The sequence below is a fragment of the Acanthopagrus latus genome, chromosome 19, assembly GCF_904848185.1.
Source record: "Acanthopagrus latus isolate v.2019 chromosome 19, fAcaLat1.1, whole genome shotgun sequence".
Lineage (NCBI taxonomy): Eukaryota > Metazoa > Chordata > Actinopteri > Spariformes > Sparidae > Acanthopagrus > Acanthopagrus latus.
The window spans coordinates 12,537,885-12,565,881 of record NC_051057.1 but is presented as its reverse complement, the minus strand read 5'-3'; the positions used below and the strand labels follow the sequence as shown (position 1 = coordinate 12,565,881).

General features: G+C 43.3%; 1 protein-coding gene and 1 long non-coding RNA gene across 5 annotated transcripts in view; one reads left to right on the top strand and one right to left on the bottom strand.

The window, feature by feature from the left end:
• Window positions 1–27,524, top strand: part of neto1l (neuropilin (NRP) and tolloid (TLL)-like 1, like) — a 70,325-nt gene extending 42,801 nt beyond the window's left edge. The window contains exons 5-12 of one of the 4 annotated variants that reach the window (XM_037079743.1): window positions 2,197–2,238; window positions 3,245–3,372; window positions 10,793–10,875; window positions 11,648–11,793; window positions 18,979–19,092; window positions 21,548–22,178; window positions 23,075–23,149; window positions 26,732–27,524. In XM_037079743.1, coding sequence (XP_036935638.1) covers window positions 2,197–2,238; window positions 3,245–3,372; window positions 10,793–10,875; window positions 11,648–11,793; window positions 18,979–19,092; window positions 21,548–22,178; window positions 23,075–23,135 — 1,205 coding nt within the window. In that variant the 3' untranslated portion in view covers window positions 23,136–23,149; window positions 26,732–27,524. The other 3 variants (XM_037079744.1, XM_037079746.1, XM_037079742.1) reach the window with 3 other exon arrangements.
• On the bottom strand, window positions 6,722–8,472 carry LOC119008959. Its single transcript, XR_005071593.1, has 3 exons — window positions 8,419–8,472; window positions 7,810–8,034; window positions 6,722–7,400 (listed from the first exon to the last, which is right to left on the bottom strand). It is a non-coding gene; the product is annotated as an uncharacterized LOC119008959 (long non-coding RNA).
• Window positions 27,525–27,997: the final 473 nt, after the last annotated feature.

Here is a 27,997-nt window from a genome sequence, read left to right as displayed (position 1 = left end):
AACAGGCTCTTCGTCTTTTCACCATAAGGGGGAAGTTCAGCCCCTCTGAATCCCCGCAACAGCCCAGCCGAGATCGTGCCAAGGATCTCTCTCCTTTGATTATAGGTTTTATGCGGCGAGTGTCATCATCAAACACAGTGAATGCTCATCCTCCCTCAGCCAGCCACTTCATTCACTTTTCTTTTCTTTTTTTTTTTCATCTGGTGTTCTGTCATCCGGCGTACAAACGTTGTCAGGTCTATACGGGTCATGTTCCTCGGGTCCGGGGTGTGCAAACGCTGAAGCGCTGAGTCATGTCTAGACAGAAAAAAATAGGGCATACATACAGACGAGGAGAAACTGTGACATTTAGGCAAGGTGTTCACGCCGCGCAATCAGACCTCATTTTCCACACTGAGCCCAGTCAGCGGTAGCCATGTCTCGATTTGCAGGGGGACAATCAGATTTAATGTGAAGCCCTCATTTCCGCAGGCTCTGTCCCCAAATGAATGCCGCCTCGAGCTCACAGCTACCAGCATATCTTTGACAGCAAAAGTGCTCCGTCACCATAGGCTGGAATAAAATAGAATCAGCAGGAATGCATTTAGTACTGAGGGCTTTTTTGATTTCGAGCACAATGCTACATGTCATAGCGCAGCGACAAGGTGACATGCCGTCATGGTGGAATTTGAGCCCCGCAATTATTGCAAGAACACATTATCCTGTGGCTAGTTTAATGGTTTTCGTCATTATGTGCTTTGATTGTATTGAAACTGAGACACAGCTATTTAGAATATGTTTTGAATGACTGACAGACGGGTTCTTAATTTTGAAATCATTTATTTTGTCGTTGCACAAGTGAGTATTGTTTTTCTCCTGGAGTTTAGCAGGTAGACAACACAAAAGCCTCGGCACAGTACGCACACACACACACGCACACACAGGAATGATGACGTGAGAGAATGGCAGAAAATGTTCAAGAGTCAATTTCTGTCTTGTGTGAAGTCATCTGAGCAGCGATATTGAATCTTTGGGGGATCACAGACGAGACTGTGATGTTTCACTAGCAAGACGAGGTAACACACCTCAGCGAGGCCGCGCCTGTTGATGTAATTTATTGCAACATTATACCCCCCCAAAAAAAGTGTTTAAAATCCTTTATCGTTTCAAGCTGACTTTCAAAACTTTTACCAGATGCTTCCCTTATCTTATTTGGCGGAAAAAATGTACGGCCTCAGCTCGGCTTTGTTTGAGTTTTTATTCACAGCGTGTAAAAGTTTGGTTAAGGATTAGATTCACATCCCCCAGTGGCCTGCCGGAAAGATTTCTGTAACCTTTCTTAAGGCCATTTCTAATGTTTCTGCTCTTCCATTTATCTCAGTTAAGCTTCGGTTCTGTTTTGTTCTGACACTACAAAAGGGAACAAAGATAAGAAATTCAACATTTCATTTTCATTTGGTGAGCTCAGAGCGGTTTTTACTCATCGGGAGAACTGCACATGAGTTTGACCTTGATCCCCTAAATTTGCTTGCAAAAGCCATAATTGCCAGTAAATTTGGTTGATTCCATATTTTGACTAATAGCCTATAGCTCTAATGAAGACGTTTTACATCATTCCAGAGGAGTGGGGTGCTGAGGCGAGCTCATACTCGTCATCTATTTAGCATAAAAGCAATTCACAGTTATAACTTTGTGTCTTTCGATGCGCCATACTTCCTATTACATATGGTTAAAGTACAAACCCTGTAATGAAACTAAGAAATGATGGTTTAGGCACTCCAGTGTGTAGGATTTAGTGACATCTAGTGATGTGATTGCAGACCAAAATAGACTGAACACCCCTTCTCTCATCCTCTCCTACAGCAACCATTAAAATTGTGAAAAACAGTGTTTGGTTTGTCCGCTCATGACTGCTGTAGAAACATAGCCGCAACATGGTTGTTAAAGTGGGCCCACTACCTCTGTAGGTGATATGGTGGACGTCTAACGTGGCGGCAGCTTTGTTCTGTCAAGCCGCAAACAAAAGAAAGTAAGCTACTGAAGCATCGAAGAATGCCAAAATCATTTGGGGAAGTAGTAGTTTTCTCTTTTGCAGGAAGCTCCTCAGTACATTGTTACACCTGGTTGTTCTTGCCTTTGTGAGGATCTTGACTTTGTAATCATGTATTAAAAATGAATGCCCCCCCCCCCCCCCCTCTTCTTCTTCTCTCTCCTCAGATCCCGACTTTGCAGACTTGGGAGTACCCCCACCTCTACCCTGTAGGTATACTCGCTCTCTCTGTCTTTCTGCCTCTGGTTCTTCCTTTCTACCTTTCTGCCTCACTTGTTTACACATTTGCACTCTCACACTGCTGTTTTAATATCAACAAAGCATTCTGTGATAAAGAACTGATCGGCCACAACATTAAAACACACTGACAGGTGAAGCAAATCACATGGATAATCTTACAATGCAATGTTCTGCTGGGAAAACCTTGAGTTTGTGACATTCATGTGGATGTCACCTGAGACACACCACCCACCCAAACACTACTGCAGACCAAGAACACCCCCTCAAGCAAGGGCAGTCCCTGATGGCAGCGGTCCTTCCGGCAGGACAGTGCACCCTGCCACATGATGAACACAGCTTAGAAATGTCCTGAGGAACAGGATAATGAGCACAAGGCGTCAAATCGCCCTCTAAATTCCCCAGATCCCAATCCGATCAAGCACACATGGGAAGCGCTGGAACAAGTCCAATCCATGGAGGGCCCAACATGGATCAGATTTGGCTCTGACCAGTTGAGGCATGGACTTAGGACCTCTGGTGGTTCCCCTGTGGTGTCTGGCACCAGGGCGCTGGTGGCAGATTCTTGGAGTCCAATGGGTTGCAAGGTAGAGCCTCCCTGGATCAGACTTGTTCCAGTACCTCCCATGGCTGCTCTAATCAGACTGGGATATGGGTAATTTGGAGGCCTGATTGATGCTTTGAGTTTGTCATGTTCCTTGGGCCATTCTGGAGCAGTTTTTATGGTGTGGCAGGGCACACTGTCCTCCTATAGGGGAAACTACTATCTAGGAGTGCAGTTGTGTTTGTTACGTGCAGGGTTGACTTGGTCTGCAAGTGTTTGGGGGTTGGTGATTTCTGTCAAGTATTTTTTGGTCTTAAGTACATGAGTAAGTGCACGTGCGTGGTCTTTGCGAGTCCACGTGTGCATGCTTGAGCCGCACATGTGCATGCATGTGTACATGTCTGTGTGTGTTTATGCATATGCGTGTGTTTCAGCCTGCCAGTATGACTTGGTCGGTCCAGAAGGTATCATTGAGTCCCATCAGATCACGAGAGACGGAAAGGCTGGCGCCGGCGAGGCCGTCGACTGTAAATGGTACATCCGCGCTCCGCCGCGCTCCAAGGTTAGTGTGACATAAGCTACGCTCTCATCCAGCTGTGAATTAGGTTTACTGCCAAATTTCTGAAATGTCACATGAAATGAATTGTGTCCCCATCAGCTGGCTCGATGACAGGATAACACAGTTACATCAGACATCAAATCAACGAGAAAAAACAGATGCTGCAAGACAAACACAGCACGTCTTCATTCCGGCATCAAGATTCTATTGAGATATATTAATTTGCCATCTCCATTCATGCAGTGAGATCAGGGGTTGCATCAGAAAGCTCTGGTATTACATGTGGGTTTGTCTGCAGCTGTCAGCAGTGTCCCAATGTGAGTGTTCGTGGCTGCGGGGGGACTCGTTCCCCTGCTTGGGTCAGACAGATAGGCAGAAGGGTTTATTCGGGGTCAGGCCCATTTTTTTAATCAGCAAGCTGTTGCCAAGAGGAAGAGAGGGATGGAAGGAGATAGAGATAGAGAGGGAGGGAGGGGAGTGGGGGTAAACCGGACAGACAGAGAGAGGGAAGGAGCCTCACTGCTGATGAAATAGCATTGCCATGCAGTTTGACCCTGAGGCCTGCTGCAGCCGCTGTTTGTTTACTTCGCCAGTGTTCGCCACGCTGCCCTGTGCGAATACACATACGCTAAGTCACGTCCACACACGCGCACGTGCACACTTTCACCACATCGACTAGCAGACATGCTTCCTTATCTGCCAAAGTTACCTGTGCTGCATTAATGCTACAGGATTAAAAGTTTCCCAAGGGTAGAGCAGCAGTGCAGGGAGAGGCCACATTTTACAAATGCTGTAACTCCATAAGGCTCGGTCATATAGGCACACACACAGTCCAGTCCTTGACTGCAGCAAAGCTACTGCAGAAATAGGATTGGCCCTCTGCTGGGTGCATTTGCAGTATGTTATTTAATAGAAAAAGGCCACATTTTTACTTTGAATTTTATGGTTAAAACAGTTGATCCAAGGACAGAAGCTCTTATGAGACCTGCGTTTAGAGGATTTAAAGGATTTGGCTACATTTATAACACTGTAATCGTAAATGGTGAGGTAAAATAGACCTGCAATTTATGTTCTGATGACTAAAGGATGCGCAAAAAGCTTATTTAAAGGAGCAGTTCATCCTAAACTGAAAATTCATTTTTTTGTCTAGTCACCCCCTATGCCAATGGAGAGCTGGTTGTAGTTTTGTCCTCCACTAAATATGCTGTTTTCACAGTAAAACAGCACTGCAGGATTCTCCTAACGAACTGCAAGTAGATGGGGACTTTAACATTATGTTTTACTTCTAATTTAAAAACAACTGGAAAAAGCTTGTACGGTCTTATCCAAGACTCCAGAAACCCCAAGACCACAATCCCATGACCTGAATTGCTTTAAAAAGACATTATTAACACCATTGACACATGGGCAAGCTTGTTCACCCACTTCCGATACAAAAGTGCCCTATCGGATGCCCCTCCATGGGAGAAAACCTAATATTTTATTGTAGGCACTTTTAGCATACACGAGGATGTACAAATGTGGATATATGTATAATACTTAAATTTCATGTCAATCCATATAAACAGGTGAATTGCCGTATAGCTTTGTATCAGCAGGACTCAGTTGAGAGAATGTGTGCATTCTCCCGTAACTCCCAGGAGTGAGATAAGGCAGCTGCAATGTCAGCTTAACCGTGTCACTATTTGTTTCACTAATTCAGCGCCTGTTAATGATACAAGATGTTATCCTTCCCTTTCTGAGGCCACTGCGGAGATCTGTTCAAAGACATACAGTCCGTATTAGGGAAGCTATTAAGCTTCATCCCACCCCCGATGAAAAATCTGATCCAGTTGATAGTAGTTTTTCACGCAGGTTTTTCATACCGTATGATATGATAACACTCGTGTGACTGTGATTAATGGGTCGCAGCAGTCGCTCGGCTCTTATCTGACAGACTCTTTGGGTCGCATATTTCTTGCTTGCGCCCTTGTTTCCCTTCAGAAACGTCCTTTAGATTCAGCTGCTTTTTGTCCTGAAGGCCACAGTAACTATAAAACTGCGTCAGCCACCTATAGCCATTCTTTTCACCATAAGCACTCATGTGGAGCCTTACAGTAAGTGTGGCATTGAAGCAGGTATTACAGGGGACCCTGGCTGTTATGGTCAATTGAAAAGCGTAGCATTAATTCCTCAAATCGCTCTAAGTGGAGCTGCGTGAGACGGCCAGGAAGTCGAGGCTATACGGCACCAAAGACGACCAAAAAGTCAGTTCTCTGTGTGCTGCATACGTGCCTTTGTGTGTGCATGAAAGAATGCGTGAGCCTGGCAGTATGATGTATTTTACCTGCTCTGGATCAGTGTCATATTTCGCCCTGCAGGAGTGTCTCACAAGGCAAGTCATGGGCCAAAGGCTGACAGTCATTGGCACTGATGGACAAGTCGGCAAATACATTTTTTAGCACGAATCTATCATCAGTCGCACACAGTCCTGGAGCTCTCACCTCCATCAGCGACAGTTCACGCTCGGTTACACATAAGATATATAAAACGTGCCGCATCACTCCGTTCCTCGCGTCCCCTCTCTTTCTGAGACACACACATACACACACACACACACACACACACACATGCATGCTCACATGCTACTGCAGTGAAGCCCCATCCCCACCGCTGTGTGTTGTGCACGCGTGAGGTTGTGCTGGGTGGCAGGGTAGGGCTTTCATTTCCCTATGCTGATACAGTGCTGCACTGTACCCACTGTGCCAGAAAACAGCAGAAAGATAATGACATCCTATACCGGAGGCTCTAATTAGACTGCACCGGAGCACTCCAGAGAGAGACGGGAGAAGAGGGGACAGAGGGAGGAGGAAAAATGGGAGAGGGGAGGAAAAGGCAAAAGATATACTTAATAATGCATTTTATCAGAGATCTGAACGTATAGGGATGAAGTTTAAGGGGTGAGATGGCAGATGGTGGAGAGAGGAATGGCCTTGACAGGTAAGGAAAGGGGAGAGTGACCGAAAGATACCTGCAGGTAAGCAATAATGGTCACGTGTTGTTGCCATAAGTGACAGCACTGCACCAACATTAAGGAAATACGTGATTGCTTTACAGCCCCAATGAGTTATTTTTCCATGTGGCTTCTCATATAAATAGATTTCTCAGAAGAATACCTAAAAAAAAAAAAAAACTGACAAATTAAAGGGCCACTATGTAGCTTTGGAGGCGAAATTCAAACTCAGAGTTTACACTGTTTGAAGCTCGAGAGGTGGCAGGGTCCGCCACCTATAAACAAAGCACAACAGTATGAAGTTGTGTTTGTTTATTCAGTCATGAGGGTGAAGACAGCTTGTCTATTTAGTTTGCCATATGAATCAAAATTGAAGATCTCTCTTCCCCAAAACTACACAATGCACCTTTAATTAGCTTCTACTGGTATCCAGGGGGAAAAAAATATCCACACACAGCACAAAATCACCATTTAGGATAAAGAGATAATCCGTGTTTTAATGACAAAAATTGGATAATAGGTTTAACAAAATTAACTCTCATCAGTCACAGTGTGTGTTTTTCCTCGCAGTTCCTTCCTTTTCTTCCGAATGCAGCTGTCAGCGGTTAGTCGTGGAGGAATGTATATTTCAGTTGCCTCACGTTGACTCATCACAGTTGTTTCCCTCAGACATCATTTGCGTCCTGTCTGCCTCCCACCACACCTGCCCGCACCGTCTGACACCTCCGCTATCTTTGTCATGAACATAATGGCCACAATATGGACATTCATTCCGACTGTAATGAACGGCGAGAAACACGCCGAGGACACAAACGTGCCCCCCTCCTCCTCCCCACCCCCCAACCCCGATCGCTGATGGATTCTGCGTCATTATTGGCCGCCGCAGAATCAATGGAGAGGCGGCCTGTTTTTCCTGCTGGAGCCAATCTCTCGTCCCACAAATTGATGATTGTATCTATCTGATTCATTGCCATCGTTTGGCCGCGCGATGCCATCTGCACTTGGATTTTTCTTCATCATCGGTCAGTTAGGGGAGTTTCTATAGGAAAGAAAACGACAGAGAAGCTTTGATTTATGTATAAGTTGGGTCCCTCTTACCAAATGAGGCCTTTTACAGTCAAATCTAGCTCCTAGAATCAGACGGCGTTTTAGTGAATGTAGAGGTTGAGTAAAAATTTCACAGGAAGTGCTGTCATTACATTCAATTTCCATACCTAAACTTCTTGTCCCATTTACACCATTTCATGTAGTAAAAAAAAAGATACATTTCTGATCCAAGACCGTAAGGCTGTCATCTTTTTACAGCATAAAAAGGGTGCATGTGGCCGCATCGTGTGGAGGCTTTTCCCTTTTATCACGGTGTTGCCCCTCTCCACCAAATAACAATAATTCAAAAAGCCTCTGGTTCTTGTTTCTTTCAAGTTTAGCTTGCAACCATCAGCACTCACAATGGCAGCCGTGTCCAGAGGCGACATCTCCGTCCATCCTGCGTGAGCTTTTCAGGTTTTACAGTTCTCGCCGCCGGCAGCAGAACGACAGTAGTTGGATTTTTTTTTTTTTTTTTTAGAAACAGTGGTAGATCTCTGATTCTTATCATCAAGGTGAGGGGCCGGATAACATTGAAGCTGAAGTCTCTCTGTACTGTTCTGTTTGACTCATCCAGAGAACTAGATCTGTGGATTACAAACCCATAAACTGCAGCTGTGACATGAGTGATTAAGAAAGAATATTACACCTGCAGGAGTGAGCATTAGAGTCCTGAACTCAAGAAGTTGAAGTTCAGTGAGAAGACCTTAGGTTTGATTAGACAGACTATGTATTGCCCGACTGTCAGGTGGGGGTTTAAAGGGGAAAACTAAGGAAAGGGAAGGTGGACTCAAACGCAGTTACACACGGGAGGCAATGATCAAGAGGAACAAAAGGCGAGCTTTAATTTAGCAAAAGCCGAATGCAAAAAACCAAGGCAGACAAAACGGGGACAAGAAACAAAGTAACAACTTAAAGGCAAGACAAAGTTCAAATCAAACATCAGAAATCAAAATCCAAAGAACACATACCATTTGGGAAGAGCATGGACAAGAGCATACAGAAACAGAAAACAATGACCGGACAAGGAGTGAGGGGAACACAGAGACTAAATACACAGACACTAATGACATGACGAGGAACAGGTGAGGAGAGAGAGGAGGAAGGAAGCCAGGTGTGATAATGAGGGGGAGGAGCACAGAGGAACAGACCAGGAGGGAACAAGACAACAGACAGAGGGAGCCAGAGGGGAGAACATAGGAGAACTTAAAGGACACATGAGGGCATGGAAAAATCAGAACATGACACAAGACATGGAAAAACAAAAACACAACACAAGACAACACAATGACGTGAATCAAATACAAGAAACCAAAAAACAGATACAAGAACAAACAAAAACAGGAGTCATGACACCGACAACACGTATCAAGTGATGGGCTGGGGAACTTTGTGCAGCTTTGAAATATGGCAGAAAAAAACAATAAGACAAAGGATAAGGACATTCTTAAAGGAAAGGTTTTGCCTGCTTATGGCAGTAGATGATGAGGATGTAGGATTTATCCTCTGGGAACCATGAATGTCTGTACCAGTGTCTGTCATGGCCATCCATCCTTATGACTCCACTTAGAATCGGTGAAGGCGGTCAAACTGGAGGGTTATGGTGTCGTATGATTTTTAATTAGTGCCCTCTGGTTGAATAAACTATTAATGGTAACACACTACTGCTTTAACTGCATACTTAGTGCTGTGGGTGAGAAACTTTCCTGTATAATTTGGCTGCAACTGTAACTGATGGCAGAACGACAGGGCCCATGACCTTATTATTAACATGCTTACAGGTACTTTTCCCATTATCGGCCTCCTGAACTCTAAAACAAATACGGTTAACGTAGGCTGAGAGCCCCTAACTGTAATCTTAACCTTGACTATAATCTTAACAAAAACACATTGAAGCAGACTTCACTGGCAACATGCCGCATGGAGCACAGCCAATTTTAAACATCTTCCAGTTTTTGTGTGCGTTACTTCCTCCGGTGTCACGTGGTGTTGCCGCTCAGATCACTGACCTAATCACTGTGTCATCCACTCTGTCTGGAAACCAATTTTTGCATCCACCATCTCAATCTTTTGATCTCATTAAAAGGCACCACATTGGAAATCCATGCACTATTGAGGAGACCACAACAGCGCTCTGCACTGACGTCTGCTGAGAAATCGCCTTCCATCTCTTCCAGGTCTCCCTGCAGGGATTAAGACATTAAGATCAATGCAAGTCCATACAGTTAGTGTGACAACTTAGTTTTAGGAAAGCCACACCCTCTTTATTGTACATATACATCCATCCATCTTTGCATTGTGAGGCTATCAATGACATTGAGCAGTATTTCTTTCCAGTATCACAGCATGGAAGACAAAAAAAAAAAACACCCTGATTACCTCTGACAAAGCCAATATAGCCAGCAGGGTGGATGAATATGACAGATTTTTATTAGACGGGAGATTATTGACACCAGTAGGAGAACCTGGGGGGAATTGGCGAGTCTGTTACCCCCTCCGATCCGTTTCACTTGTCATGTTGTTGAAGCCGAGTTGACATTGTGAGGTCCATTATCCGGCTCCATCTGCGCCTTTCGTCTTTGGGCATTTAAAGCGTCACATTTCCCTGTCACAGCTCGGGAGCGGTCCACTCATTAACCGTAATGATGGCGGGGTGCTGTGCGCGGCCGGCCAGAACCAAGGCTGTGATTGGGCGATCGCGGCCTGATGAATGAGTGACAGACAATGATGCGCAGGCACTCAGGAAGTGTTAGTTTCGCCTAGAACGGCTGCTGTGAGGAGTCAAGGTGGATGGCAAGGTTGATATTTGACTCAATGAGGCCTTTTTTCACTGAAGGATAATAAAGAACTTATATACTGTATTGATCTGTCAAGGTTTGAAAGAGATTACTGTATACTGGGTAGGTTTGGAGTCCAGTCGAGTGAGAAAGTAAAATGAGCTGGGAGTGGGTGACATTTACTCTTAGCTTGTGGCAAAATGTCCAAGGTCTCCTTAAACTTTAACAAGGTTGTAGGTTTTGTGTAATGTCTTATCTTAACAGATATGGATAATGAGTCTAAAGCTAATAGACTCTGTCTGTCTCTGAGTCCTCATTTGATATGCGTATGTAATGACTTTGTACAAGCAGCAGTCTGTCAGTCTTATTTCATTACAGAGCCGCTATATCAGGCACCGGGATAATGAGTAAGATGCACAGGCCATAGGAGGGAGCTGAAATCTCTCCTGTCACCCCTCTCTGTTCTATTTTGTTCCCCTTTTTTCTGCTGTCATGTCTTCAAAATTTCCTCATTTGATCTCTGCTTGTTCTCTTTGTTTCCTCCTCGCTGCCTGCCTGCGATGGACAGATCTACCTGCGATTTCTTGACTACGAGATGGCCAATTCCAATGAATGCAAGAGGAACTTTGTAGCAGTGTATGATGGCGGCAGGTGTGATTCTTATCATGAGATATTTAATCTTTGTCTTCTGTGAATCATATGGAGGCTCAGAGGGGCCATAGTTCTCAGCTCATTCCTTGTAGGCGCTTTTTTGTGTGATCACGGCTTACTCACCTCCTTATCTTTTAGTCATCATGCTAGGCAACCAGGAAGGCCTCCAGGAAGTAAAACATCTCAGTTCATTTATGGATTAAACAAATGTGGTATAAGAGTTGTATTAGTGCTCTTTAAAATTTGCACTGACCTGGATTTTATCACCTGTGGACACAGCCAGGACAACTGTTTCCTATATTTCCAGTGATGCTAAGCTAAGCTGAGCTAACCGTAGCTTCATATAGAGCAGTCACCTCAGATGAGAGCGGCATCTTTTTTCAGCAAGCTGTATATCAAAATAATCCTTAAATAGAACAGACAACAACAATTTTAGAGGTAACTCACAGTCGCAAAACTAACTTGGTTTTTAATCTTAGGCTAATAATTCAATATTACAATTTTTGATATCGTGAGATATGGATATAATTTAATCACTAATATAACTACAATCGGCTTGCAAGGAAATATGAGCTTCCTCAGCAATCTGTTATCTTGACATAACCAGAATATAAAGTTGTGATCACACAATAAAAAGCCCCCAAAAGATATGAGCCACCATGGCTGCTCTGAGCTCTGAGCCCCAATAACGTGGATTATTGAAATGCGCAGCAAATAGCCGCACTACTTGATAACAATCCTTGTGCTCTTATCTCATCCTGTCTCGTCTCAGTTCGGTGGAAGACCTAAAGAGCAAGTTCTGCTCCACGGTGGCCAATGACATCATGCTGGTTTCCACGCTGGGCGTCATCCGCATGTGGGCGGACGAGGCCAGCCGCAAGAGTCGCTTCCGCATCCTCTTCACGACCTACCAAGAGCGTAAGACGTGGCAGATATCTGCCCTCACACACATGTGCCGGTCTTCATAAAAAGGATGTTTACTGCAAAATGACCCATCTACTGAGGGAAACTGATTAGCTTTATTAATCAGACCACCGCTCCGTGACAGCGTCATTGACTCCAAAATAAAACAGGACTCGTCTTTAGTGGCGGCCATTAAAGGAAGACGGAGGAACATTGACCACTTTTATGGCACGTTGTATCGTGTGTCGTCGGTAGGAAAGGTGCTGTCAGAGGTTTTTCATTTAGTTTTATGACCATTTAAACAGAGGCACGCAGGAAAGCGAGTAACATGATCTCTATTATGGGGAATATTGGCCTGTGGGTGAATGTGAATATGACAGTATTGGTGGATTTTAGCTTAGCGCTGCAGCACTGTTCTTAATAGAAAGGTGGACGAAGGATGAGTTAGTGTGTTGACATCTACCCATTTTCTTCCAGACACACACACACACAAGCACGCACCTCCTTTTCCTCATTCTTCTCACCGATGGAGCTTGTGGTTTGACAGGGGTTGCAGAGGGCATCCTTTGTACTAGTGTGCTGAATGAAGAGGGTCTGAGGCTTGTGAGTATACAGTATGTCAGTGTCACTGGCAAAGAGCTGCGTGCCCACAAGTCATCACTGAACATTTGCATCTTGAAGAATGAAATCTCACAGGCTGAGATGCCTGCACACACAAAAAAATGCATCATAACATGATTCAAAATGAGAATTATGTAAAAAATTATTCACCGGATTTGTCTTACAGCTCCAGTGAAATTTCAAAGAGGCTCTTTACGTGCCAGATGGCTCTTTTCAGAAAGCTCTATCAATGCCAGAGTGCTTCATATTTGTGCCATTTGTGTTATTAAGAAGAGTATAAAATGTATCTGAATTTTCCTTTTGGCGGTGCAGCTGCTTGATTGAATGACACAAACTACCCCCATCTACTCAGGGATCAGTCCTCCCTCCTCACACATCTACATAATGCAGCTACATCGCATTGTGTGAGGACAGAAAAGTGGCTAGCTTCCACAGAGCAGGAGTGGCGGCAGAGTTGTTTGTGTTGTGAAGTCAGTGTCCCTTCCGTAAGGCCAGGATGTGCTGTTGCCGGGGCAACACTTCTGCCTAAGTCACTGAGGCGATCCCCAGCCCAGACCTCAGCCTTGAGAGCAGCATCCAGCTCAGCTCAGCAGCACTGCACCAACGCCTGTCAGCAGCCAACGTATATATATACAGGTAGAGGACAGGAAGCACCACGCAGCAGAAGCAAGTCAGTGTGGTGTGCAGTCGGAACTCGATTCTAGTGCAGAGCAGCTCGTTTGAAGACGTTTCTGTAGGTGAAACACACTCTGCTTCATTGGTAACAGTGGAGTGAGGCAGCTGTTAAGAGACAAACATGGTTTGTGCTAGTGTTTTAAAACTATATTTAAATATATGAAATGACTTGTGTAGTAGATGAAGTACCATTAAAATATCACATTTATATAATGTGTTTGTATGGTTCTGACAGCAAACAACTATTTTCATTGTTAATATGTGGAATATTTTCACAGTTAAGTAACTTATTGTTTAGTCGATAAAATGTCAAAATGGTGAAAAATACTGATCACAGTCCAAAAGCAAAGGACATCGATTTTCTTCACTAAATGGCAATAACTGATAATTACCCACCTCTCAGGTTAACCAATAATTTAATTTACACATTTCTGTATTTAAGAAAAAAACAGTTGTTAAACTATAGTTTGCTCACACCTGAGGGCGAGGAGGGCTTGGATGTGGTGAGTAAAAATGGAGGATGTCATACCGTTTGACACTACATGATGTTGCTCCACCCAGGTGCAGCAGTTGGATGAGGCTCTTTGTATCTGTTGACAAAATGACAACCAGTTGTAGACGAGCACGCTGCCATCTACTGAAACAAATGATTACACAACAATTTAAACCTTACTTAAAGAAACTGAAAGCCAGGTAAAGTGTTTCACCGACTCAACTAAGAACATTTACATCATTACACTCTTAGGTGAAATCTCCACCTCCAGCGACTCTAAAGCGTCCGTCCTCACAACTACTAGTATATGTTCAGTGCACCAATTCTAGGAGTCTATAGTGAGTGGAAGTTATTTAATCCCCCTCCTCAGGTGAAGGGAAGTCATTGTGTAACCACTACAAGTGAGTGTGCGCGTGTGTGCTCCGTTACAGGTGCACCAGCAGGATTTGCAGCTTATAGAGCACTTTTTACAATAAGCGCTCCCTTGCTGAGCCTTTATATGTTTGTTCACAGCTGCTGGTTCCCAGTGGGACCAGCAGCTCTCAGACAACCATTCACAGCTGCCGACCCCCAACGAGACGCTCCGATGGGAGGGGGAGCGGTGTTCCCAAACGCAAGCATCCACCTTTATCGTCTTCGCTGTGTTCACACCTGCTGATACGACTGATCTCGCTCCGTTTTCCAGACTCACAGTCACACACACACACACACACACACACACACACGCACACACACACACACACACACACAGACACACACGGACGGACGCGCTCCCACTATGTAAAAGCTGCAGTGCAAGTTTACCAATTTGAAGCATAAGAAACTGAAGCCTATCTTTACCCAAGAAGCAATTATGTCCTAGGTGATAAATGCGCTTGTGTGACATCTGAGCCGTCAGCATTGTTCCGCCTCATCAACAGATAACCGTCTCTGGGGCTGCAGATGGAAATTTGCTCCGGCTCCACTACACACACCAGTCCTCGTTTCTCACAGAGCCTCTTTACTGTATGCATGAAGGCATTAAGAGAACAACGCAGCTTGATAACGTCTGCTAACATATGGATCTCTGCTGAGTCTTAGATCAGATTGCATCAGCTCTGAGTACTTGTTATCTTGGTGGCTTTTAAAAAGAATACCATGAGGATATTAGACTGCACCCTTGGATGGATTGATGGATGGATTATTAAATCTCTCGCAGTATGCAGGACTGTGATTCAGTTACATGACAATAAAGAGGCAAATATATAGTTACACACAAGTAAAAGTAAATCATACTGTACATATATTTTTGTAGGATGTATACTGTATACAATGGGTTAAATACCCACACATTATTTATTGATTTATTTATTGTCTGATTGACAATAAAATAGATTGATTTTAAACTATTTTGGCTCTCATGCAGCATTCAATCTGCAAGGCAACTAGTAACTTATTTCCAAATAAAAGTAGTGGAATCAAAAGTACAATATTTGGTGATGGTGGTGGTGACTGCAAATTGATGCAACTGGAATAAGTGTTGGAAACTTTAAAACTGGTTGGGAATTAGTTGTGTTTTCTTTTGTAATATTAAACTCATTATATTGGGTTGAAATGAAAAAGTCAGTGTTAGTTAGAACACCAACGCTTCTATTACTTAAATCTCTTCAAAATGTAATTGGAATAAGTAGTAAAAACTTTCTATCAAGGTACCGGTAGCATTTCTTTTCTTTTTTGTTAATTAAGCGTATAATTTTCGACTCACATTAACGTTCGGAGGATTATATAACCACTGCTTAAAATGATAAATTCAAAGTGACTTATAAGTCTATAAATCAACAGTACAATATGATGGCCTGTGCAAGTAGAATGATCAAATTGATGAATGTGGCTACACTGCCATAGACGACTGCTAGTAAGCATAAATGAATACAAAGAATGCACCGTTTTGAATATTTAAGAAAAAAGGACTTGCAAATATATTGTGAGGCAGGAAATAGTGATGAACAATACACGTAAAAACAGCTTTTGTTTGGTTACAGAGAAACTCAGGGGGGCACCTTTAATGGGGAACTGGTAAAAAGTGACTTTTTAGCCAGGATTTTAAGGTGATAATGAAAGAGAAAGCAGAAGCAGAAAAAAAAACTATCAAAGACTCCTTTGGACTTGGAGGATCTGAGGAGATCAGTGCTGTGAGCTGGCATCAGTCCATGCTGTGCATGTTGTGTGGAGTAATCAGTGACTGACTCCTGCACTGAGAGAGTGACAGTGTATCTTAACCCTCCATGTAAACAGTAATTATAGGTAAATGAAGTTGTAGCATGGAACCATATCTATAGTATTAAGAAGACAGAACTATAATGAGCAGAGCTTAACCTGTGACTGACAGTGTTGTTTAAAATTAGAGCGTGTGGGAGATTGCATGGCTGCAGGTGTGAGTGCTGAAAAGAGATCACTGCTGTGCAAAGAAAACACTCAAAAATAGCCTGACTACATTCATATAGAGCAAAAAAAAACAAACACAGAACAAAGATCTATAATGGTTATTTAATTTGAAAAAATAATAATAATTTCAAACCATGTGTTGCTTCCAGCCAGCACTTCACTGCAGAAGCCTCTCTGCTCTCCGGCCCCCTCCCACCACCCCCTCTGCACAGACACCCAGACTATTTTCATCAGCCACTCATTTAGGAGTTAATTTATTCTTTCAGCGGTGACTGGGAAACGCTTCTGTGCGGGCAAAAGGGCACTTTTATTACAGAATGTCTTGAAATTAATTTCGCAGGAGATTAGTGTGGATCCTGCTCCTCATAACGTCTGGTCTCGCCCTGTGGTGTGCAGAGGCGATGCAGTGGGGGTGGGCTCCCTCTGCTGGTTACGAGCACGCCGACTGTGCCGGATTTTTGGCATGTGCCGCATGAAAGGGGAGGAAAAAGGAGGAGAAAGAGGGAAACGGCACTGGGGGGAAAATGAGAAGAACACACGCAGGGAGCCAGTGTGAGTCAGGAAACGCTGGCAAAGGCCCAGACAGGATGGGATACAGAGACGGATAGAGATAAGTCACTCTAATTTGGTGTGTTATTATTCACTTGGGACGAGCGCTGGGATGAAAACAGCCATACATCACAGCGGTAACACTGTCACATAGTCCCCAGCTCTGCCACACCACTGGCAAGCTGCTTTAGTACCCAGTGCCAGTGTTGTGTGTGAGAGGGGGGAGAGAGCGAGAGATAAAGAGGGAGGATGAGAGACATACAGACGGACAGAGAGAGAGAGAGAGAGAGAGCTAAATAGAGCCATCCATTAAAGTCACATATCGGTGGCACGTAAGTACCTTTTAGAACATTTAGAAACTGAAAGTGGTTTAAAAATACTTTCACCCTTCACATCCCTCTTGTGGATACTATCGATACTAATGGGTAGTACTGGTAGTGAGTGATTCTTTAATGATATTCTGCGATGGTGGACATAAAGAAAGACATTTACTCAAGTATTGCACTTAAGTATTTCTATTTTATGCTACCTTTTAAAGGCTAACGCTGCTAATGTTGCACATTAAAATGTGTTGGGGACAGGTCTTAGGGAGTACTTTTCATGTGTGGGAAAAGGTAGGATAAAGCTGCGTTAAATCTGATTAACTGCCTCCAGTGGTGTCACTCAGTGGGCAGCTGCATTGTGGGAAATGTAGGCGCCAGGTTTTGAAAAGGAAAACGGATGCCTGGAATAAATAAAAACATCATCTCTGGTTCCAATGTATTGATTTTGATCATTTGTTTGTAAACCAGTGACCAATAGCGTGCAACACGAGACCAATGGACTGCTTTTAAAACCTGGTGCTAGGTTTATGGCAGTTAGCGCCTCCTGGTGCCCCCATGTTTAGAAAAACATCCAAGAGGGCGTCCGTATGGTAGATAAAACATGTTGCCGTGACCTCAAGGGTGCCCACCCAATAGACATAACGCTTTAAACTGCCCTCTAATCACGACTTCCTGCGCGATAGTGCCCCACAACATAAAACTGGTGCCCCTGCCCCTCAGACATCCTGAGTACACCACTGCCCTCCACGAGCTATGATATAAAAATGTTGCCTGCACTTTAAGATACTTTGACATTATATTTAATCACATTTTGCCGTTACAGCCTTTGCTCATAACGGAGTATTTGTACTGTGTGGGCTTGAATCAGCGTCTGAGCACTGCTTCCACTTCAGTTCTTCTGACAGAGCGTATATTTCTGCCTCTGGTGGACAACATGGCGACGATCGCCTCACAGCATGTTTAACTTCGCACAGAGACACTGACTTGAGGAAAGAGATGTTCAATAAATTCTGTTTTACTTTTACGGATAAACATAACCAGATGGAAGAGTGTGTGTTCGGCTCAACCAGTGAAGTAAATCACATCACACTGATACAAGAATCCTCTAAATTCAATATCGCCATATGCTGCCATTGTCTGCAATAGCCTGCTGGAGTACAGGATGGGGTAATAAAGAAACAACTACCGCTCTATAAGTCCGACAGTAAAACTTCTACCAGGTGGCGGTGAAATCACACAAACACAAACTACTTGAGCTTGTGGTTAGCTTACAGGAAGTGATGAACTTGCCAATCAGCTGGCATATGCATTAGTATGATTGGTCGTTGAGAGGAAGGGCACCTTGGCTTTAAATTAAGTTGCCCGGCAGTCATATATGTGTTACGACGGAGCCTGTAATGCACTGGTTTTATATGGCCACGTCTCACTGATGGCTGGCTCTACCTCTCACGCCTCAGTCACAGGGAAGTGGTGGAGACGTGGGGGCGGCGGCGCGTCTCAGGCAGCGTATGGCGCGAGGGCAGGTGTCACAGTGATGATCACGCGTGTGAGGACGTACTCTTGTTTATGGCCCGGTTTAGATTTGTGTTGACAAGGGGGGGCGCTGCGCAAGCAAGGACGAAGTAAACGACACCTCGCATAAACAGGTGATAGTGAAATGTCATGGCTGTCACACACACACACACACACACACACAAACACACATGGACAGGCTGGCAGGCAGGCATACACCTTCCAAGAAATCCATTCACATCCACAAGTTGTCTCGGCAAATGTTTGAAGAGGAGGATGAGGATGAAAATTCATGAAGAACAGATGGGGTCAGGGCGAGCAGTTCTGATTTGAGTAATGCCCGTCCAAATTTATATTCCTCAAGGTCTGGCACACTGGAACTTCTCCTCAGCTGTACTTCAAACACAGATTTGTGTCGCAGCTCGCTGCACATTTGCAGTTTGTTGATGATGGGAAATGCACTGGGAAACGGTTTCTGTTATTCCCTTACAACTGGATAATGTTTCGATTAAGGGAGGATTGTATTAAAGTAGATGTGTGTAATCTCTGAGAAGCTCTTTGTGTGATGATCATTGTGTTCACTCGCTCCGTTTCTCTCCGCAGCTCCGTGCGACGCCGATGCCTTCTTCTGTCACAGCAACATGTGCATCAACAACACGCTGGTGTGTAACGGCATGCAGAACTGCGTCTACCCCTGGGATGAGAACCAGTGCAAAGGTGAGACGGGACAGTCCAGCTCAGCGGCTCGAGCTCCACGAAGAGTAGAGTAGATTTGTAATGTTTCAGCACCACGGAGAGCAGCAGGGCGACAGCTGGTCCGAACCTAACTGACTACTGAGTGCTGCTGAACAGCTGCAGCCATGCAGTGCTGTGACGATTTTTACATTAAGACTGTTTTAGTTCTTTCCATTGTCATTTTTGGCAGTAGATTCACATTTCAAGGCCATAAAAGTGCAAGTTTAATTTTTTTGATGAGCTTATTATCAGTGATGGGATCCAATCTGAACACACTGTGATGATTTAGTCGAACTTCCGGGGAGAAATACTTAAGATTCTGAGCCAAATATTCAGGGACTGTCAATGTGAATGGTTCGTTGTAGTAATTTGCATTGGAAGTTCATTGATAGCTGGTATGTAATGCATTTGAACCATAACTCTGCACATCAAGAAAGTCACAGTTTGCTGTTAAGATAGAAAAAATACCGTTTAGCTTTGTGTCAAACGCCTCCGCGAGCTGCATCGTCTCGCACAATATACCTCAGTAACACCAACGTGGCCGTCAGCTTGGGACAAGAAAAGGTATGTGGAAAGGAAAATCAACACAAGTCTGTCCACACTGACAGCTGCAGTTATGTTTAAAGGGAGACAGTCAGTGTTGTGAGTGAGCTGATGTACAAGAAAAGCTCTGCAAGGTTTCGGTTGGTGAGCCTGAAAGGAGATGGCGCCACTCATGCAACTGTTGGATGTGTAGTTTTCTAACTGCTAAATTAGAAGGAATTTGTGGAGGTGTTTGGGTTTTATTTCTAATTTTGTAAAGTGTTTATTATCTAATCACAACACTGTATTTAATAACTAATCAAGGTATTTACAGGGTCCAAAGTAAGTATGGTTAAAAGAAAATGAACAGATAAGAAGCTGAGGAGAGATTTGTTTTTCAGTTTTAAAGCTGTGAGCAAGTGGACTGAAGAGTTCATTTTGGAAACTGATTAATTCCTTTATTCGTTTGATAAATCATGCAAATTAGTTTTATATTTGACCCTCAACTGATCCTATTCTTGGTCCAGGTCAGTGTTTAAGAGGTGTCTTTGTTTTTGTTCTTTGAAGCTGTTTTTTTTTTTTTGTTTGTTTTTTTTATCTCACCCTGTTTCCTCGCCTCAAGGCAAGCAAGGTCCCATGTATTCCCTGACTTTTTGATACTATCAATTCGTCTCATTTCCTCTGCAGCTCGATCCCTCGCTCCCCTCCGAATTGTAAAGCCACCGGATCTATACATTGATCCCCAGCGTGTTGCTCTCTGGCAGCTACGCGCTTTATCTGCGCCTCGGACTGCACCTCCCCTTATTGCGGCATCGCCTTATATGATGCCATTGTGATTATTAGCTGAGATATGTGAAGACTCTGGGGATCAGCCGTTTTTTTCTCCGCATTATACCGCCAATTAAGAAGCCTTCTGTTCCCTGACCTTTCGTGACCCATCGCTGTATTCAGAGTGCACAAGATGAGATCTACACCACGTCCCCTGAGCCCTCTAGCACTGAAACACCCACGTCAATAAATGTTTTGATGATCATTACGCTGTTATGCCTCGCTTGCAGTTAAGATGTGTTCTGGTTTGTTTTTCCTTCGAAGATTGGCACACACACACACACACACACACAAACTCCCCCTTTTATTTTTTATTGCGGTAAACTTCCAGCCACTGTTGACGCACACAGACATGCCTCGGTATTCTCTAGACACTGAGGCTTGAAGCAGGGCCAGTGACAAATTGAATTAATCAAGTAACTCGCGCACAACCCATTCCTCACTCTGACGGAGACACCTTTCCTCCGCACAGTCCGAGTCTGAAATCGTGCAGAGCTCGGAGAGCGTGTTTCTCAGCCTGTTGCGCCACCTCCCGCCTCCACTTCCTCTCTAGTCATGCATAGGGCCGCCGCGGTGCCCACATTTGTCCTCATTAGCGCTAAAATGTCAAGTTTTATTCCTCTCTCCTTTACACTTGTAAAAGAGTAACCATTTGCTGTCACTGACGCTCAGTGCGCCACGCTGCATGTTCATCCGGCATTTAAATGCCACAGATCTCCCCGCAGATTGCCTCCCTTCACACTCGACTGTCAGTCCGCGTGGTTCCCCCTGTGATAAACAGACTGCGACCACGACCCAGCGTGACCGTTTTGTCCATGTTTTTGATAGCAAATGAGAGTCGCGGCCTTAATCATGCGTATGCTGAGGTCCATTTGTCAGAAGTGACACCAGTTAGCAGAGGCCTCTTGATTCATACTAAAGTTTTAATTCAGACCTGTTTAACTGGTGGCCCCTTAACAACCTCATTCGGCCCTTTGATGAATTTGTTGGTAGGCTTATTAGCCCATTCATTAATCATGTTGTTGCTTAGCACAAAAATACCCGTATTCTATTCAAATTGTTGTGATGTCTTTCTTCCACTGTGCAGAGAAGAGGAAAGCCAACATCCTGGACAACCTCAACAACACAAACGGTACCATCATCGGTGTCACCTGCTGCATTGTTCTCATCCTCCTCATCGTCTCCGTCATCGTCCAGATCAAGCAGCCACGTAAGAAGTACATCCTGCGGCGCGAGGACTTTGACCCCACCATGTTCCAAGAGGTCTTTGAGCCACCCCACTATGAGCTGTGCACTTTGCGGAGCGCCACCACAGCCGCGGCGGCCTCAGCAGATTTAGTCGACCTGGCGGAAGACTTCGAGAACTACCACGCCCTTCGCCGTGCCTCCTCGCGCTGCGTCCACGATCACCACTGCGGCTCCACCTCCAACCCCGGCTCCGCCCACATATCCCAGCTGTCGCTCAGTGGACGAGGAAGCCGCGGGAACTTGAGCGCCCGAGACGCGGCGGCGGCGGCCACCCTGCTCACAGACCTCCCGCAGCCGCCCATGGCAGTGCGGCCCTTGCTGCCGTCCACCGGAAACCGCAGGAGCATCTTGGTCATGAAGCACAGCTACTCGCAAGAGGCAGCGGACAATGGATGCGACCTGGACGACGACCTGGAAGAAGTTCCCACCACCAGCCACCGGCTTTCACGCCACGAAAAGGCAGTACAGCGGTCAGTATCCATAGATTTCTGATGAGGAAAGAACAGCAACTGTAGAGTTAACTATGGGGGTGTTTTTGAAATGTGTGTGGGTTACTTGCATTTACTTTTGTGTTTTCCTCTTATTTTAGCTTCCTCCTCCTCTCATTTTTTTTAAGATTATGATAAGCCTCTTCTTTTGCATTGACCCTCGTTCTTTCTCCCCCTTTCTACCATTGAAAACGTCTCACAAAGGGCTAAATTATGATAGACAAATTTGCCCCCTCCCTTGCATGCTCATCTTTGAACATGTCAAGCTAATCTTTCCTCAGCTGCTTATTTATAGCTTACATCTATTAACAACTTTACTTTGAGGTTTGTCAGAGCTCTCTATGCAAACACAGACCTCGTTTTTATAAGATAATATGTCTGTAATCAGTCCAATTTTGACTGTTAACACAAGGGCTTGAATCTGTGCCTCATAGAGAATACTAATGTCACTGACATGAATGCAATTTAGAATAGAATACGCATTTCTATTCGGAACTGTGAAAAAATACGACTTATATTGGCATGAACAAGATTTTCTAGAAAATTAAAAAGAAGTATTTTACTGTGAACTTGCACCATGACTGCTTGAAAAGTAGAAAACGTTTTAAAAAAATATGCGAGGGTATCAAGCGTACACTTTTGGAGAAAATATTTGCAACCTTCTCCTGCATGCACTTTCTATGTGCTCTTTCCAGACTGTTCTTGACTGTTCATTAATTTTAATTTTTTTTTTTACAAGTCTGCATGCAAGGCTCCCAGAGCCGAGTGTAGCACTAAAGCACTAATGAAGTTTATTACTGTGATGTAGCACATGATGCATTCTGACCTCTCTATGCAAAAGGAGTTTGATATTAAACGAAAGAGCCATGACATTTCAGGTTCTGCCTCATTGGCTCTTTGAGCAAACATGAATCAGAGTACAACACAACTAGGGTCTAAGAGACAATCTCAAGGTAAGCACCCCTTATCCAACAATCGACATCTCTATATGTTGTGTAGTCATCATTTGCCCAGTCAGTATATACTTTTCTGTAAGTTCTTTTTCCTTTTCTGTGATTTTGTGCGGGTTTATATATATATTTTTTTTTTCAACCTTTTCTTTGTTTCTGTTTTTTTTTTATTGTTCATTTTCCACCAAGATGGTTTTCTTGCTTGCAGCCATCTTGCCCTCCTAGTGAGTTTGTTTGAAGTCTTTGTGATGCTCTACTTTACTGTATGTCCTCCCGAGGTCATACACTGTGTCACTGGATGTTCATTGGCATGGACTTTTTTCCCGATCATCTTTTGTTGAAGCTGTTGTCAAATAATATGTCTAACCTCTGCACTTTTCTCCCAGTAGGCCTACAGCAAATAATTGATATCAGTCGTGTAAAGACACTATGTTAATCCCACATGAAAGCACAATACTGAAAACAGAAACAACCCCCACGAGTTTAATTAAAGGAGACCTATTATGCCTTTTTAGTTTTTCATTCCTTTCCGTCAGTGTGTCTTATATTTTTCTTGCACGTGTGAAAGATCTCGGAGGGTGAAAAGGTCAAAGTCAGCAAGTGAAGCTCCTCTCTCCCACAGAAAACCCTGCTCCCGAAACGCCTCGTCTGTAGTCCCGCCTTTAATTCCGTCACCATGTCACACATGTGCACACTTTATGTTTAGTAGCAAGTAAGAATGGCACGTAACTGTCACGTAAGAATTTATTTGGCACAGCTGCTACATTGTTGTTTGCGGTGATGGGTCTGACATGCGTGAGCTGACCAATCAGAGGAGATTGGATATTTGGGGGGAGGGGCTTAAAGAGACAGGAACTAAAACAGAGCATTTCAGACAGCAGGGGGATACAGTGCTGCAGAACTGGACAGTCTGAGAAAACTGATGTGTTCTTCGAGCGTTGAAGCATGTAAACCTATTCTAGTTGAGACCTAAAATAAGATTATGAATCTGAAAATTGGCATAATATGTCTCTCTCTTAAATTACATTCGTGGGTTGTTGGTTTTTTTGCACACACTAAAGAGAGCACACTGAGATCATTTTAATATCTCATAAATCTCCTCTTAAATCTTTTCCACTCACACACTGACACAAGTCGTCTGTAGTGTTGCATGATTTGTGTCTCTTGTAGGAATTGAATTTGTGTTTCGGTTAATTGTGAAGCACAGCACATATGCCTGTGTGTAACAGTTCATGTGGATGCTCCACGACTGTGCGTTCATGAAGTCGCAATAAGCACAATGGAGCTCAATAATCTACGAGTTAGTGATGAGGAAAACAGAGACAATTAGAGGAACTCGCCCATTTAAAAAGTTAAATGTGGCGGAAATTCAATTCAGAGCCGTGGAAGTTTGTGCTCGCAGCTTTATGTTTACACACAGCGGAGCAGCCACATAAAGTGCTACCCATTGTTTTGTCTTTTAGTGTGAAGAATGTGCTGTCCTGCTGCGTGTGTGTGTCTGCTTATGTTCTACATTATGTTGTGTTGCATTGTCTCCATCATGTAGACTTCTTGAGAATAGTGCAATCCTGGATCAGTACGAACGGGCGTCACTGACATATGAAAAAGCGGAGCGGAGATTTACACCAGCATGATGCTGATGCTGATGATGATGATGAAGGGACACTTTGACGAAAAGGATGCTAAATTTGTGTTAACGTGAATTCAGATGCAAAGACGATCACAGAGGACTAGATGAGAACTCTCCAGCTGCGGTGCTGTGGAGCGGGGGAAGTCAGTCAGCTCTGTGCGTACTGTAGTCGATCAAGAATTGTTTTGTCCCGCTTGGAAAAGAAATGGACCTTTTAGGATGAACACGATGACTGATTGTTCCTTATTAAACCTTAAATTTGGGATGTTAGTCAGAAGCAAATGTGTCATTGTCATAGATTCCCCACTGATGACTAAATTAATGTGATCATTAACATCTTTAAGTTAACTTTTAAGCATGTATTTTTCAGATCAGTAGCATAAAATATTAATTTAACAGCGAATTATAGTTGCTTGCGGTTGGAAGATTTCTTTTTTTTATTAGTGAAATTAAAAAAAATGGAATTAACTCACTTAATTAATGACTAACCTAATTAAATTTGGGCTGTTGGCATAACCAGAAGCAGTTTAATTTGGATAACGATTCGAGGCCGAGGTTGTATGGCTTGTGCATGCTTCTTTTATATCCATTAAAGCAACATTAACATTAACATACTAACATTCGAAATATGAAAAGGCCCCATATACTAATACACAAGTCATACGAACATAATAAGTGGTGCAAAAGGCATCTTTATTAATTAATTAATTAAATGCATGTTGTTGCTTAGCTTAATCATTAGGCGATCGCTCAGATGAATTTCACCATCTTCACTCCCTTTAATATGCTGGCTGATGTTGACCTAACATGTTGACAGGGCGTTCTCTTTCTCGGCAAACATATTTAACTTCAAGTCTGTTCGTCTTCTAACTCTCTTCTACTGTCGGAGCTTAATATCTTTGTATCAAAACAGACTTTTTTACTCGGGCAAAATGGAGAGGATGACAGTTTTTACAGTTATTCCAGTTATCTTTCAGGGCTGATTTTACTGATGCTTTGTAAAAACATGAATAACAATAAAGCTTCACCTTTTTTTTTTCTTTGTCAGCAGTCCTTTTTAGTGTGTCCTCAAAACTGTCATTTATCATATGTCTCACACTCATATGTTTTGTTTTGTTTTTTAAAGATGTTGTTTTTGTTGTTGTTGTTGTTGTTGTGGCTGATTTGGCCCAGAACCCAAACCGAAAGGGATTCACAGCAGGACAATAAAAAAAAAACGAGTCCCAGACGGTTTTCGAATAATCCCAGGTAATCCCAGGTATTTGACAGACAAGTTAATTGACTCTTCTGTGTTTGTCCTGAAGAGATTAACCTCCATATGGGATGGGGATCAGCCTCACACTCTGATAACGACTCACTTGTTGGCGGGCTGGTTTTTGTAGAAAGCGAACCTGCATTTTGTTCGGAAAATAATTAGAAAAGAAGATCAGCCGTGAGCACAATGAGATAATGACATGTCTTTTTTTCTTAGGTTCTGTCGCTGTCCGAGTTCTTATTTTCTTCTCAGCGTGTCAGTTTCTATGGTATCTACCACCTGTGTGTACGTTCTTTTCTGTATTCAGTGTCATGTATGTATTAATTACATCCATGCTCTCCACTCTCTTTTTTTCTCCATACATACACAATCATGCCCATATTTTTGCTGATACTGAATAAAACGTGTTTCTTTTCTACATATACGCTGTGCCGGTGTCTGTGTGTCTTCTCGCTGTTTTACAATTATGACCTGTGTTGCGATCATGTACACTCCCTCTCCCTCTTCTTTACTCACACACTTCCACACAACACCCCCCCGCAAAAAGTCACAAGCCCATCCACCAGTAGATAGAGGCAGACGCCGCGGTAATTAAGTAAGTCTGAACCAATTGGATCACAAGCAGCCCAGGCAGCATCTGAGCAAGTCGGAAGGGGCCCAGGACAGACGTAAAAGTAATAGTGTTTTCATTTCTCTGCAGATACATCAGACAGATGCATCATTCCTCTGCATCTTGCCAAGTTTGACAGCATTCGGAGCTAAGGTTTCTCTCCCCTTGCATCTTGAGTGAACTGTTGCCCCGAGCAACTTTACCAATATAGAGTGTTGTGATGAGAAAAATCTTTCAAAAAAAATAAATAAATAAAAGGTTTGTGGTGTATGCATCAAGTTTTTTTCTTCTTTGCTTTGGAACCACAGAGGTGTGTGTTTTTCCCCCCTTTCCTGTGCTCCACACCTGGCTAGGATTGACGAGCCATGGAACACTGATAATATCAGATGCGGGACTGAAATGTTGGGGGTTTTTTTGACAACTAGAGTACCTTTAATGTAAAGTTGTTCATGGAGAAAAAAAAAGAAGGAGAAGAAGAAGAAACAGAATCAGGTTTTTTTAAGTCATTGTCATGTAACCATCACAGATTTGAAATTGCATATTTCAGCTGCTTATTTCACGTTTGTGTTTCTTACTTCGATGTCATGTCTTTACAATATAGAGTATCAGGTTGTTTTTTATATCTAAACCGATTACAAGAAGCCTTGTTCAGAAGATGAAAATGCAGAATGTTTGAAATAAAAGTGATGTTAAACTGAAATATAGGTGCATATACATGACTGTACTGACCCGTCGACTAACCTTTATTTCTTCCCACCTCCACTGATGTCGGAACATTATCTGTTTTTTCTTGTCTTTTCTCTTTGTCAAACTTCATGGCATTGTGGAGTTTTGCTTTTTTTTAACCCACTTGCATATTTATTTGATAAAACATTAAGAAAATGCTGGACAGATGTTTTCAATAAACTAATGTTTACTGATTTTATTGTGCCTGTTTATTTTGTCAAACTCATTTTCTGTTCTGATCAGTGCTATGCCGTACCTGCACCACTGGGGATACACCTGAGATATTTATGTGTAATTACATTGATTATTTTTAACAATTCAAAACCACAGAGTTTCCCTCGGGAACTGGAAGGGACCAAAAACACACAGGAGAACACATATGTGACTACCTGCACTCCTGAAGAAGCACTCAAAGAACCTGGCGGAAAATGACTCCATGCAGCTCATCTTGCATATATATATATATATATATATATATATATATATATATATAGAGAGAGAGAGAGAGAGAGAGAGAGAGAGAGAGAGAGAGAGAGAGCCCGGAGTTAATATACCTTTCAGCTTTTTAGTACATATCTTTGAGAATAATTGGTGCGACATCATAAAACTCAGTCTCCCATAATTCCTATG